General features: G+C 38.9%; 1 protein-coding gene across 1 annotated transcript; it reads right to left on the bottom strand.

The window, feature by feature from the left end:
- Window positions 1-1,931: 1,931 nt before the first annotated feature.
- Window positions 1,932-3,057, bottom strand: LOC117016008 (receptor of activated protein C kinase 1-like). The gene has a single exon (XM_033095041.1). The coding sequence runs from the start codon at window positions 2,982-2,984 to the stop codon at window positions 1,932-1,934; it is 1,053 nt and encodes a 350-aa protein (XP_032950932.1). The 5' UTR covers window positions 2,985-3,057.
- Between the last annotated feature and the right edge of the window lie 10,904 nt (window positions 3,058-13,961).

The following is a 13,961-nucleotide window of genomic DNA, read 5'->3' as shown; positions in this document are numbered from 1 at the left end:
CTTCAGACAAGTCTTGCTGGTGGTGTGAGAGCATAGGCTAGGGAGCCAGAAAAACTTGAATTCAAATCCCAACTCCACTCTAAATTTTGCTTTCCTTTTATATTATTGGCATTAATAGTGAGGGGGAACAGAGTTTAGCCACACCAAAATATGCCTTTTTGGAATATTGATTATTTTAAGCTGGTTATTTTTAAGAAAAGGAAAGATTCAAGAAGAGCCTTTTACCTCCCCTTTACCTACCTAAAGTAATTCAGATAGAAAAGCCTGCTTAAAGGAATGGAGCCATCAAAATATAAACTAAGTGTGGCAGACAGTGAAAATTCCTGCAAAGTCTGTTTGTCGGACTCCCCTCTGTGTCCCTTTGTTTCCAGGTGGCCCAGTAAGAATTTGTTTGCCACATTTACTTCTTTTCATCTACATGTGAACTGCCTACTTTCCATTTGAAGTTCAGATCCCTACCTCACTCTCCTTAGTCAAGAATGGCAAAGAAGCCCCAACTGCCCCAAGTGCCCGATTTGTCCAAGGGTTCCATATTTGTAGGGAACCCCTATATGTACATATGGAATAAATTAGGTTATTTTCTCTGCTAATCTCTCTCATGTCAATTTGATTACTAGACCAGCCAGAAGAACTTAGAAGGGTACAAGGAAAATTATTTTTCCTCCCCCACAATAGCAAGATATTATGAGAATTAAAGAAGATGAAGTGGTCAGCTGACACATAGATTGTCCTTGATGTTAGATGACTTAAATCCTTCTCTTTCCTTCAACCCTAGGCAATGTTAAGCATTAATTCCCTTGACCATGGATTAAATTTCTGTTATAAAAGCAAGTTTTGTGATTGTTTTTGTCTCCTTTTTTTGTGAAGCTAAAAGATGGGGGTTAAAGTTCAAAGCAGTTAGCAAGTAATACTTAAGCAACATTAGTGAAATATTTAATAATTATTGTAAATCCAGACATTGGAATGCCATGCTCTTAAAAATGATTTACTCTTCATAAATGACACATTCTTTCAATATTATTCTAATAGTTGCATATTAACATGGCTATGTCAAGTTCTGAAAACAAAATTCCATTGACATTTCAATTGAGATTGTGTTTAGCTTGTAAATTATGGCCCTTGTGGCCTAGAAATAAGGTTTTGCCTTCCATTATCTCAATACATTAATGACTTTCCATTTTCACAACTAAAAAATACTACTGAAACAACAATATTAAAATCAGTCCAACAAACAGAAAGTATCTTTTGCAACTAAATAATCTGGCAGACAGAAATAGAAAAAAAGTTAACATGTAATGTTTTGGACTATATATATTAATCATGCTATCAGACTTAATTTCCAGTGACCTTTGTTCGAACCACAATTAGACCTTGGTCCATTCCAGATAGTTATAACGAAACTCCATCACGTTTCATCCAATGAAATTTGTATAAAAAGCAGTTGTGATGAGCAGCAAATGAAACATGTCTATGAAGAATAGGAATATGAGGAAGAGGAACCAAGATGGCGCGGTAGGTAAATGCTGTGTTTACCTTTTCTCACAACCACATCAAAAATTACAAGTAAACTACAAAACAACCATATTGAGAATCTCCTAAAATCAAACTGAACTGAAGCCTTTCAACTAAGGATGTGCAGAAGAAGCCACCTCCAGACTGGTAGGGAAGTCAGAGACGCAGACCAGGCTAGACCCACACCCGTGTGTGACCATTAAAGATTGGGAGGGCTATTGTGGCTGTGGTGCTCTCTCCCCATCCCTTGAAGTGCAAGAGATCCCAGCCCTACTCCAGCCCAGCAATGGAAAGAAAAGTCCCCATAATTTCTGGTTATGAAAACCAATGGAGATTGTGACTCAGTGAGACTGAATGCAGCTGCTCTCACAGGTGCTCCTCTTAAAGAGACCGCACGTGGACTCACCCACCAACTGGAATCACTCACTCTGAGCTCCAGCACTTGGACAGCAGCTGAAAAGGCAGCAGTGACAAATGGTAGGGAATTGAGTTGTCTGGCTTGGGACAGCGGCTGGAGAGGTGGCTGGAGAGATGGTCACCTGCCACACTCGCACCAGGTTGTCTGTGTAGCCAGCAAAAAGAGTCTGGCCATCAGCAGACCAGGCCAGAGAGGTACACTGAGGTGGCTCTGCCTTGCTGCTGGTACTGATAACTTCTTGCTTCAGTTCATCTACAATGATCTTGCCCTCTAAGTCCCAGATCTTGATGCTGGGGCCGGTGGCAGCATAGAGCCAATAGCGGTTGAGGCTGAAGCACAGGGCGTTGATAATGTCCCCACCATCAAGTGTATAAAGGTGCTTGCCTTCGTTGAGGTCCCACAGCATGGCCTGGTCATCCTTGCCTCCAGAAGCACAGAGGGACCCATCTGGAGAGACAGTCACAGTGTTCAGGTACCCTGTGTGACCAATGTGATTAGTCTTCAGCTTGCAGTTTGCCAGGTTCCACACCTTGACCAGCTTGTCCCAGCCACAGGACACGATGATGGGGTTGCTGCTGTTGGGTGAGAAACGGACGCAAGACACCCACTCCGAGTGGCTCTCATCCTGGACAGTGTATTTGCATACACCCAGAGTATTCCATAGCTTGATGGTTTTATCTCGGGAGCCAGAGACAATCTGCCGGTTGTCAGAGGAGAAGGCCACACTCAGCACATCCTTGGTATGGCCCACAAATCGGCGTGTGGTGGTGCCCGTTGTGAGATCCCAGAGGCGAAGTGTTCCATCCCAGGAGCCAGAGAGGGCAAACTGGCCATCTGAGGAGATGACCACATCACTGACAAAATGGGAGTGACCCCGAAGAGCACGTTGTGGGATGCCGTAGTTGGTCTCATCCCTGGTCAGCTTCCACATAATGATGGTCTTGTCTCGGGAGGCGGACAGTATCATGTCTGGGAACTGGGGAGTGGTAGCGATCTGGGTCACCCAACCGTTGTGGCCCTTGAGGGTGCCACAAAGGGTCATCTGCTCAGTCATGGTGGCGGCGGGTGCGGGTGTCGCCAAAGCGACGAGGATGGACCTGGATAGCTCCGAGAGACTCACAGAGCAGCCGCCGGGATTTATCTTAAATGGAAGAAATGACATCTATTCCACTATACTAGAAAGGAAGAGAAGATGGGCACTGTGATCAATTTCAAAAATAGAGTTGATCTTTGAACAGCGTAGGTTTGAATTGCATGGCTTTACTTATATGCAGATTTTTTCAATAAATATATTGGAATACTTTTTGGAGATTGGCAACAATTTGAAAAAACTCAGATGAACCACATAGCCTAGAAATATTGAAAAAATTAAGAAAAAGTTATGTATGTCATGAATACATTAGATATATATAGATATTAGTCTATTTTACAATTTACTACCATGAAATATACACAAATCTATTAAAAATTTAAACTTTATCAGAACTTATACACACAAACACTTACAGACCATATATGGTACCTACCACTCACAGTCAAGAAAAATGTGAACAGTTAATAAACTTATCTGTTGTGTATGTTTGTATCTTGATGCGAAAATCTACTAACTAAGGCAAGAACTACATGAGAAGTTTCAGTCATCATCATCATCACCATCACCTAAGTACTCATTGTGTAGAACATCGTGTGAAAAGACTTGTATTGAAGTGGATACCCTATCTTTGCATAGGCATAAGGTGAGAGATACTCAAGATAAAATTAATAACATGTTGGTTTTCTTACTGTTTTAATACTTTGCTTTCAAAGAATTACATTACTGTACAGTATGCCTCTCTCTTGTAATTGGAGAAACTGCATATCAGCCTATCATTACAGGTAGGTGTTTTTCTTTTTAAAATGTAGCAATGTTTCCAATACTGTATTATGAACATGAGTATAATACTGTATGCTATAAAAGTGTTATAATGATTCATTCATTAGTCTATAGGCTAGGCTACCGCGAAGCAATCATATTGATTACACTATGCTACCATAAAACAATCATATTGCTGCTTCTTTGTTACAAATAGATGAATCATTATATTTGAAAGTAAATATGAATTTCTTTTTCACATTATCTTTTAATTTCTGATGTCTAGTGTTAGTAATACATGTAACATTACAGTGTTTTCAATCATATAAGACAGTACTGATGTAGGTACTGACAGACAGATGATAATCTTATAAACAGATGATGTAAATTTACGGTATTGATAAATACAGTACAGTACTATAAATGTATTTTTATTTCTTATGATTTTATTAATAACATTTTCTTTTCTCTAGCCTACTTTATTGTAAGAATACAGTATATGATACATATAATATAAAATATATGTTAATTGACTATCTGTAAGGCTTCTGGTCAGCAGTAGGCTATTAGTAAAGTTTCTGGGGAGTCAAAAGTTATATGCAGATTTTTTACTATTGCGGGGGTTCAGTGCCCCTAACACCCCTGTTGTTCAAGGGTCAGCTGTAGAATTCTCCACACCTCCCTGGGTCACATCTCTTTTCAATATGACTTTGAAGCTCCTCATACCAAGAGGTGGAGTCTTTTTCTACAACTTGAATTGGGGTTGTCCGTTTGATTTGGTTTGACTAATAAAGTGTTCAATAAATGATATTATGTTAATTCTGGGCATAAGCTTAAAGAAGCCTTGCATACTTCTGCTCTCACTCTTGGAACCCTGCTCAGCTTCCATGTAAATAATCCTGGGCCAGTGGCTGGAGGGTAAGGGACCACATGTAGCAAAGAGGGTCCATTCCAGCTGGGGCTATTTTAAAAAATCCAGTCCCTAGTAAATTTGTCAGTTCACTACAAGAATATGGATGGGTCCAGCTGAGACCAGAAGAGCTGAGTGGTTGCGCTAAACCTTAATTGGTCACCCAGAGTAATAAGAGCTAAATAAATGGGTATTATTTTAAGACACTAAGCATTGGGGTTATTTATTAGATAGCAATAACTTACTGATACAAGAGTGAATGCAGCAAAGTTTTAATTTTGGTTGTGGAATAAAATGAGAAAAATTCCACCTGATGGAGAAGAAATTCTGGTTACGATGGCTTGAAGAGTTCAGCTAATCCTCTCTGCCTAAAGCAAGTATAAAACTGAACAAAACAAAATTGTCAAAAGCAATGTATATAGCTGTTACAATTCCATTGACTCTATTGCCTATGCTGTACTCCACATCTTGTGACTTTATATATATTAAATTATAGTTGACATTCAATATTATTCAGCTTCAGCTTCAGGTGTACAGCACAGTGGTCAGGCCTCTACACAGTTCATGAAGTGGTCTCCCTAATAAAACAAGTGCCCATCTGACCCCCTACATAATCTTTACAACATTATTGATTATATCCCTCAACTGTCTTTCATATCCCTGTGACTATATTATATCTACTAACTTGTACTTTCTAATCCTTTTACCTTCTCCCCTATCTCCAAGCCCCCTCCCATCTAGCAACCATCAATTTTTTCTCTATATCTCTGAGACTATTTCTGTTTAGTTTGCTCATTTATTCTGTTCTTTAGATTCCACATATAAGTGAGATCATATGGTATTTGTCTTTCTCCATCTGACTTATTTCACTTAGCATAATATTCTCTAGGTCCATCCATACCGTTGCAAATAGTAAGATTTCATACCTCTTTATGGCCGAGTAACACTCCATTGTATCAATGTACCACAGTTTCTTTCTTTCTTTTTTTTTTTTTTTTTTTTTTTAAAGATCTTATTGGGGAAGGGGACCAGGACTTTATTGGGAAACAGTGTGTTTTTCCCAGGACCCATCAGCTCCAAGTAAAGTTGTTGTCCTTTCAATCTTAGTTGTGGAGGGCACAGCTCAGCTCCAAGTCCAGTTGCCTTGTTTAATCTTAGTTGCAGGAGGCACAGCCCACCATCCCTTGTGGAAGTTGAACCGGCAACCTTGTGGTTGAGAGCACATGCTCCAACCAACTGAGACTTCCAGCCACCCAGGAGCTCAGTGGCAGCTCAGCGGCAGCACATTGTCTTCATTCTAGTTGTGGAGGGTGCAACTTGCTGGCCCATGTGGGAATCGAACTGGCAGCCCTGTTTCCCAGAGCTCATGCTCTAACCAACTGAGCCACCTGTCTGCCCTGTACCACAATTTCTTAATCCAGTCACCTACCGATGGGCATTTCGGTAGTTCTGCAATAAACATAGGTGTGCATACGAAGTTAGAGGGGTAGTAGATTGGGGGAGGGAGGTTATCACTTTGTGAGGGGTGTACATGGCTAATTATTACATTTTTTTACACCTGAAACCAATAATAAAAAAAAAAACCTCAATGTACTTTTTAGTATATATCCAGTACCCAAACCAGAAATGACATAACATTTTTTAGTATATTTATCCTAAAATTATGCTTTCTCTTATAATTTTAAAAAGTTAAACATTGTGCATTTGCTGTTAAATGATACAAAGTAGAAATTTATCTGCAATATTATTAATATTATTAATGATTGCATTAAAACAAACTTTAGAATACACACACAAAAAAAGCAATGTAGTAGAAGGCCTGACAATTAGCTTTTTTGATTGTATGTAAGCGCCTGACATTAAGCTTTTGATTGTCAAGGCATCCATTTCAAAGACATCTATCTTAAATAAGCACATCATCCAATACACAACTAGATAAAGAGATAGGACGCTCCACCCATGAAGACCCCCTTTTAAAAAGTCCTGGTTAACCTAGATAACTGACCATTTGAGTGACCCTGCTTTTTCTATCACACAGTATAATTTCTGCTTTCATGTTTTAAATTCACCAATAAAGAGTGAACCCGCGAAATCCTAGTCACCCTACCCTTGACCCTAATAAAGGCAGAACTCCAAGTCCACACTCTCTCTCTCTACCAGTGACCTAGCTGTGTGACCCCAGGTGCGCCATGTACCCTCCAGGACCTGTGAATATAAAACCTTGTAATTTTCAAAGTTCCCTGATGGTAGTTGCTGAGGTGCATCTTACAATCTTAATAAGATCCACAAGGGCCAGTCCCGCCACAATGTTGGCTCTGGTTGGGGGAAATATCTGTGGGAGCTCACCACAAGTAGTAGGGGCTCAGGTGAGTCACCCTGGCATTTCTAACCAATAGCAACACTATTGATAGGCTGAGACCGACACAAAACAAGCAACTATTTTATGTTTCTGAAAATCTACTCAAGGCAAACAACTTATTGAGAAGTGTTTAACCCTGAAAAACTGCTAGAACTCTGTGTAATAATAGGAGTCTGCAGTCTACTTGAATGGGCTCCTCCCATCCAGGCCCACTTCACTTCCTCTCAGCTATGAAGGTGAGAAGGATAGTTTTACCAAACTATGGGCTGGCTAAGAAATATTACCAGTTTTGCTCCCAAAGGAAGTGAATTCCATTTGGTGAAAAGCTGGGTCATTGTTAGCTAAAAAATTTAAACTCATTAGGAAACAAATCGTAAAACAAATGGAAAAAAATGCTTCATTTGGTAGCCCAAATTTGAGATTCCAGTGGGACAAGCAGTAGACCACACAGGAATTTAATGGGAATATTTTGAAAATGAGAGCACCATGCTATGTCTCCACATATCCCTTGCTGATTGGAAAAGTATGCACATTTATAGGAGAGATCCAGGAGAACCAAGCAAAAAGTAAAAGTGAAGGAAGACTTGAGAATTAGCTAAAATGTTGTGCTTCCCAACCTACACACAGATCTGCTGAAGGTGGAAGCCTTACAGGCTCAAGGTATTTGAGGACAACCTCTTCCCAAATCACTGTCTGACCACTAAACTATGCAGACACAGGGGTAACCAATATGAAGGCAAAATAAAAAAAACAAAACTGAAGAGAGACCCCAGTGGCTCCTTACCATGTGGTGAGAAATTGCAATGCTAAATCTAGGCAATTCTCTGGAAAAAAATCATAAAGTTAAAACAGAATCCAGAATTGCTATAATATGTTATCTAAAATATCCAGTTTATAACCCAAACTTATGAGACAACCAAAGCAGGAACGTGTGGCACATACATAGAAGGTAAAAACAGCAAAACTTAATCTAAGTGGGCTCAGATGTTTAGCAGACAAAGCAGCTATTATAAACATATTGAAAGAATTAAAGGAAACTATACCAAAATTATTTATGGAAAACGTGATGACAATGACACAAATAGAGTCTCAATAGATAAAAAGAGAAACTTTCCTAGAAAGGCACAAGTTATCAAAGTTATCAAGTTATCAAAACTGACTTAAGAAGAAAATAGAAAATTAAATACATCAAAGAAAGAAACCAGTAATAACTTTTTTTCACAAGGAAAATACCAAGCCCCCAGTATTTCACTGGTGAATTCTACCAAACATTTAAGAAGGAATTAATACACATTTTTACAAACTCTTTTACAAAACAGAGGAAGAGGGAAAACTACAAAACATTTTATTAATCTAATATTAGGCTAGTACGAAAGACAAATGAAAACATCTCAAGTAACCAACAGACCAATATTCCTCCTAATCATAAAATCATTAACATAATATTAGCAAACAAAATCTAGCAATATACAAGGATTACATACCTTGAATGCCCATTGTGGTTTGTCCAATAAATGTACCCAATAACAGGTTTATAATATCTGAAGCAAAAACTGATAGAACTGCTAGGTGAAATAGATAAAACTATACTTACAGGCAGAGATTTCTATTCAACTTCTCTCAATAATTGAGAGAACAAGTAGGCAGGAAATCAGGTTACTACATACTTGCTGTAGAAATACTATAGAAGTATGTAGTAGACTTGAACCACACTATCATTCAACTTCACCTGATTTTTATACAGCACTCCACTAAACAACAAAACACTCACATTTCTTAAGTGCACACAAAACATTTGCTAAGACAGACCACATTCTGAGCCATATAATGTCTTAATAAACTCAAGAAGATTCAAGTTATACAAATTATATTTACTGACCACAGGAAAATTAAATTGAAATAAATAACAGAAAAGTCCTTGGAAATGCCCCAAATATTTGTAAAGAAAATGACATATTTCTAAATGCCTTATGAATCAAAGAAAAAATCAAGAAGATGACAGTATTTGATTTGAAGTAAATGGCAGCACAACATCAAAATTTGGGTGGTGCTGCTAAAATAGTATCAAAGGGAAAATTTATAGCTTTAAATGTCAATCTTAGAGATGAAGCAAAGTATCAAATTCAATTATCTCAGCTTTAACTTTAAGAAACTAGAAAAATGAGAATAAATTAAACCCAAAGTAAGCAGAATAATTAAGATAATAAAGATTTATTCAATAAAATAGAAAACAGAAAAACAACACAGAAAATTAATGAAACCAAAAATTAATTCTTTGATAAGATAAACAAAATTGATAAACCTGTAGCCAGACTGATCAGGAAAATACAGGAAAGCTACAAATATCAGGAATGAGAGAGGTGACAATACTATAGATTCTAAGAATATTAAAAGCATGAAAAAGTGAATATTCTGAACAATTTTATATCAATAAATTCAGTAATTTAGACAAAATGCACAAATTTCTTAAAAAACACATACCGAGGGGATTGGAGGGCAGTCGGTGACCACAGGATGGCCACGGGGTTTGAAAATTAATCTGGGGAACGTAATTTAGTGGTTACCAGAGGGTAAGGGGGTTGGGGGGTGGGAGATGAGGGTAAGGGGGATCAAATATATGGTGATGGAAGGAGAACTGACTCTGGGTGGTGAACACACAATGTAATTTATAGATGATGTGATACAGAATTGCACACCTGAAATCTATGTAATTTTACTAACAATTGTCACCCCAATAAATTAAAAATAAATAAATAAATAAAAAAAAACAAAACAAAACAAAACAAAAAAACACATACCGTGTTGTCCCCAAAATAAGACCTAGCCGGACAATCAGTTCTAATGCATCTTTTGGAGCAAAAATTAATATAAGACCCAGTATTATATTATATTATATTATCCTGGTCATGATACTATATTATATTATATTATGTTATATTATATTATTTTATTTTATTTTATTTTATTTTATATTAGACCTGGTCTTACATTATAGTAAAATAAGACTGGTCTTATATTAATTTTTGCTCCAAAAGACACATTAGAGCTGATTGTCTGGCTAGGTCATATTTTGGGGGAAACATGGTATTACTAAAAGTCACTTAAGAAAAGAGAGATGACGATCAGGTCAAGATGGCAGAGTAGGTAAATACTGTGCTCACCTCCTCTCACGACCACATCAAAATTACAACTAAACTACAGAACAACCACCATTGAGAATTGCCAGAAGTCTAGCTGAACCGAAGCCTTATGACTAAGGACACTCAGAAGAAGCCACCTCAAGACTGTAAGAGGGATGGAGACGTGGAAAGGGCTGGTCCCACGCCTGTGTTTGACCATTAAAAATCGGGAGAAATATAGTGGCTGCAAAGGCTCCCCCTCACCAGAGGACTGAGGAGTCGCAGCCCTACACTAGGATCCCCAGCCCAGGGTTTCAGTGCCAGGGAGAAAAATCCCCATAACTTCTGGCTACGAAAAACAGCGGAGACTGTGGCTGAGTGTGATGAGGGTTGCTGCAGCTCCAGGCGATCTTCTTAAAGGGCCTGTGCATGGACTTACTTGCTGATGGACTCACTCACTCTGAGCTCCAGCACTGGGGCAGTAGCTCAAAAGGTGCCAGGGACATACAGGGAGGAACTGAATTGTCTAGCTTCAGGGTAAGGGATGAAGGGGCAGCTTTCTCACAAATGGAGGAGCTGGTAGAAGCCATTATTTCTTTGTTGAGCCTTCCCCTCTGTGGACGTGCAGATGCAGGTGGCCGCCATATCTGAGTCTCTGTCAACCTGGCTGATACCACTTGTTCACTCTGATTCCCTGAGACCTTGCCCCACCCAAATTTCAGGAAAACCCAAGCCACTCCCAGTGGCTTTTCCATATAAACGGCCTGCTTGGGTCATGCTGAGACTTTCCTAAAATCTCTCAAAGGTTCACAAAACCTAAACAAGCAGCATCTGGCTTCAGCATGTCCCGTACTGCTGGCTGAGCAGCAATAAGCCCAGCACTAATGACAGCTGGCCTTGGTTCGCAGCTTGGCCTCACAAGGCATCTCCAAGCCCAGAGTGGGCAGCAGCCATCTGCAGATTGCTCTGTGGCTCAAGCCAGGTGTCCCCAGGCAGGGCACAGGCTGTGGCTGAACTTGGCCTGTGAAGGGGACCCTATCAGGAGGTCCCAGGGCTGGCATGGTGGGTGGCCAGCTTCAGACCCAGCTGTAGCATCACCAGGACACCTCTGGGGACAACACACCAAAAGGGCACACTGGGCAACATCAGAACCCTGCTAAAGTGAACTCTGCTCTGTTAAGATCAGCTCCTGCACAATAGCTCCTCCACTGCAGCCACAGCCAGTCCTCACAACCAATGAGCCCAATAGTAAATCCCTCCTACTGACATGCAAACAGCAACTAAGGCTCAACTACAACATAAGGGCACATACAACCCACACCAGGGACACACCTGGAATACCGAGCTCAGGTGACCAGGAAGACTGTGCCATTGAGCCCCACAAAACACCTACTACATAAAGCCACCTGGCCAACACTGGGAGACACAGCAGATCTACCTAACACATAGAAACAAACAGGGAGGCAGCCAAAATGAGGAAACAAATAAATACGTCCCAAATAAAAGAACAGAAGAAAACTCCAGAAAAAGAAATAAATGAAATGGAGGCAAGCAACCTCCCAGAGACAGAGTTCTGAACATTGGTTATAATATGCTCAGTGATTTCAGAGAACTTCAACAAAGAGACAGGAAACATAAAAATGGAGATAGAAAACATAAAAAACAACCAGTCAGAAATATAAAGACTACAATAACAGATGAAGAATACATTACAGGGAATCAACAGAAGATTAAATGAAGCAGATGATCAAACTAGTGATTTAGAAGATAAGGTAGCAGAAAACACGCAATCAAAACAGCAAAAAGAAAAACAAATAATCCAAAAAAATTAGAGTTTAAATGGCCTCTGGGACAACATCATGTCTGCTAACATTCGCATCATAGAGGTACCAGAAGGAGAAGAGAGAAAGCAATTGAAAACCTATTTGAAGAAATAATGATGGAAATCTCCCCTAACCTGGTGAAGAAAAAGATGTACCATCCCAGGAAGTGCAGAGTCCCAAACAAGATGAACCCAAAGAGGCCCACACCAAGACACATTATAATTAAAATGCCAAAAGGTTACAGACAAAGAATCTTAAAAGCAGCAAGAGAAAAGTAGTTAGTTACCTACAAGGGAGCTCCCATAAGATGGTCAGCTGATTTCTCAACAGAAACTTTGCAGACTGGCAGAAAATATTCAAAGTGATGAAAAGCAACGACCTACAACCAAGATTACTCTATCCATCAAAGCTATCATTTAGAATCAAAGGACAAAGACTTCCTAGAGAAGAATAAGCTATAGTTCACCAACACCAAACCAGAATTACAAGGAATCTTAGAGGTATTTCTATAAGACAAAAACAAACAAACAAAAAGTCAAAAATATGAATAACAAAATGGCAATAACTACATATGTATCAACAATTACTTTCAATGTAAATGAATGAAATACTCCAACCAAAAGACAGCTAAATAGATAAGAGAACAAGACCCTTACATTTGCTGCCTACAAGAGACTCACTTCAGATCAAAAGACACACAGAGACTGAAAGTAAAGGGATGTGGAAAAGATATTTCATGAAAATCAAAATTAAAATTAAAAAGCTGAGGAAGTAATACATATACCAGACAAAATAGACCTTAAAAAAAGGCTATAACAAGAGACAAAGAATGACCCAGTAATCCCACTTCAGGGTATTTATCCGAAGAAACCCACAACGCTACTTCCAAGGGGCACGTGCATCCATATGTTCATTGCAGCATTATTTACAATAGCCAAGATGTGGAGCCTGGGTGTCTATCAGTAGATGAATAGATAAAAAGTAATTGGTACATATACATTATGGTTTATTGCTCAGCATGGAAGGGAATGGGGGTCTTGCCATCTGTGGCGGCACAGATGGACATAGAGGTTATTGAGCTGAGTGGAGTATTGTCAGAGAAAGACAGGTGCAATGTGATTTCACTTATATGTGGAATCCAAAGAACAAAATAAACAAAAAAACAAAACAGAAACAAAATCATAGATACAGAGAACATTTTGATGGTTGCCAGATGGGAAAGGGTTTGGAGGTGGGTGAAAATGGGGAAGGGATTAAGAAGTACAAATTGGTTATTACAAAGTAGCCATGGGGATGTAGGGTATAGCGTAAGGAATATAGTTAATAATATTGTAATAACTATGTATAGTGCTAGGTGGGTACTAGATTTATTGAGGTGATACATAGGAGGAGTGTTGGGGGGCAGAGTGAAAAAGTTGAAGGCATTAAGAAGTACAGTTTTGTAGTCACAAAACAGTCATGGAGATATAAAGCATAGGGAATATAGTCAATAATATGGTAATAACTATGTATAGCGCCTGGTGGGTACTAGACTAGTCAGGAGATCACTTCTTTAAATTATGTAAATGTCTAACCACACTATGCTGAACACTTGAAACTAATATAAAATAATATTGAATGTCAATTGTTATTGAAAAATTTGCAATCCCCATCAAAATCCCAATAACATTTTAAAAGAAATAGAACAAAAAATCATCAGATATGTTTGGAACCACAAAAGACCCCGAATAGCCAAAGCAATCCTAAGAAAAAAGCACAATGCTGGAGGTATCACACTCCCTGACTTTAGCTTGTAGTACAAGGCAACAATAATCAAAACAGTATGGTATTGGCAGAAAAACAGACACATAGACCAGTGCAATAAAATTAAGAAACCAGAAATAAAACCACATAAATATGGACAATTTTTGACAAAGAAGCAGAAAACATACAATGGAGAAAAGACAGCCTCTTCAATAAATGGTGCTG

Source organism: Rhinolophus ferrumequinum, chromosome X, assembly GCF_004115265.2.
Source record: "Rhinolophus ferrumequinum isolate MPI-CBG mRhiFer1 chromosome X, mRhiFer1_v1.p, whole genome shotgun sequence".
Lineage (NCBI taxonomy): Eukaryota > Metazoa > Chordata > Mammalia > Chiroptera > Rhinolophidae > Rhinolophus > Rhinolophus ferrumequinum.
This window is presented reverse-complemented; position numbering and strand designations above follow the sequence as displayed.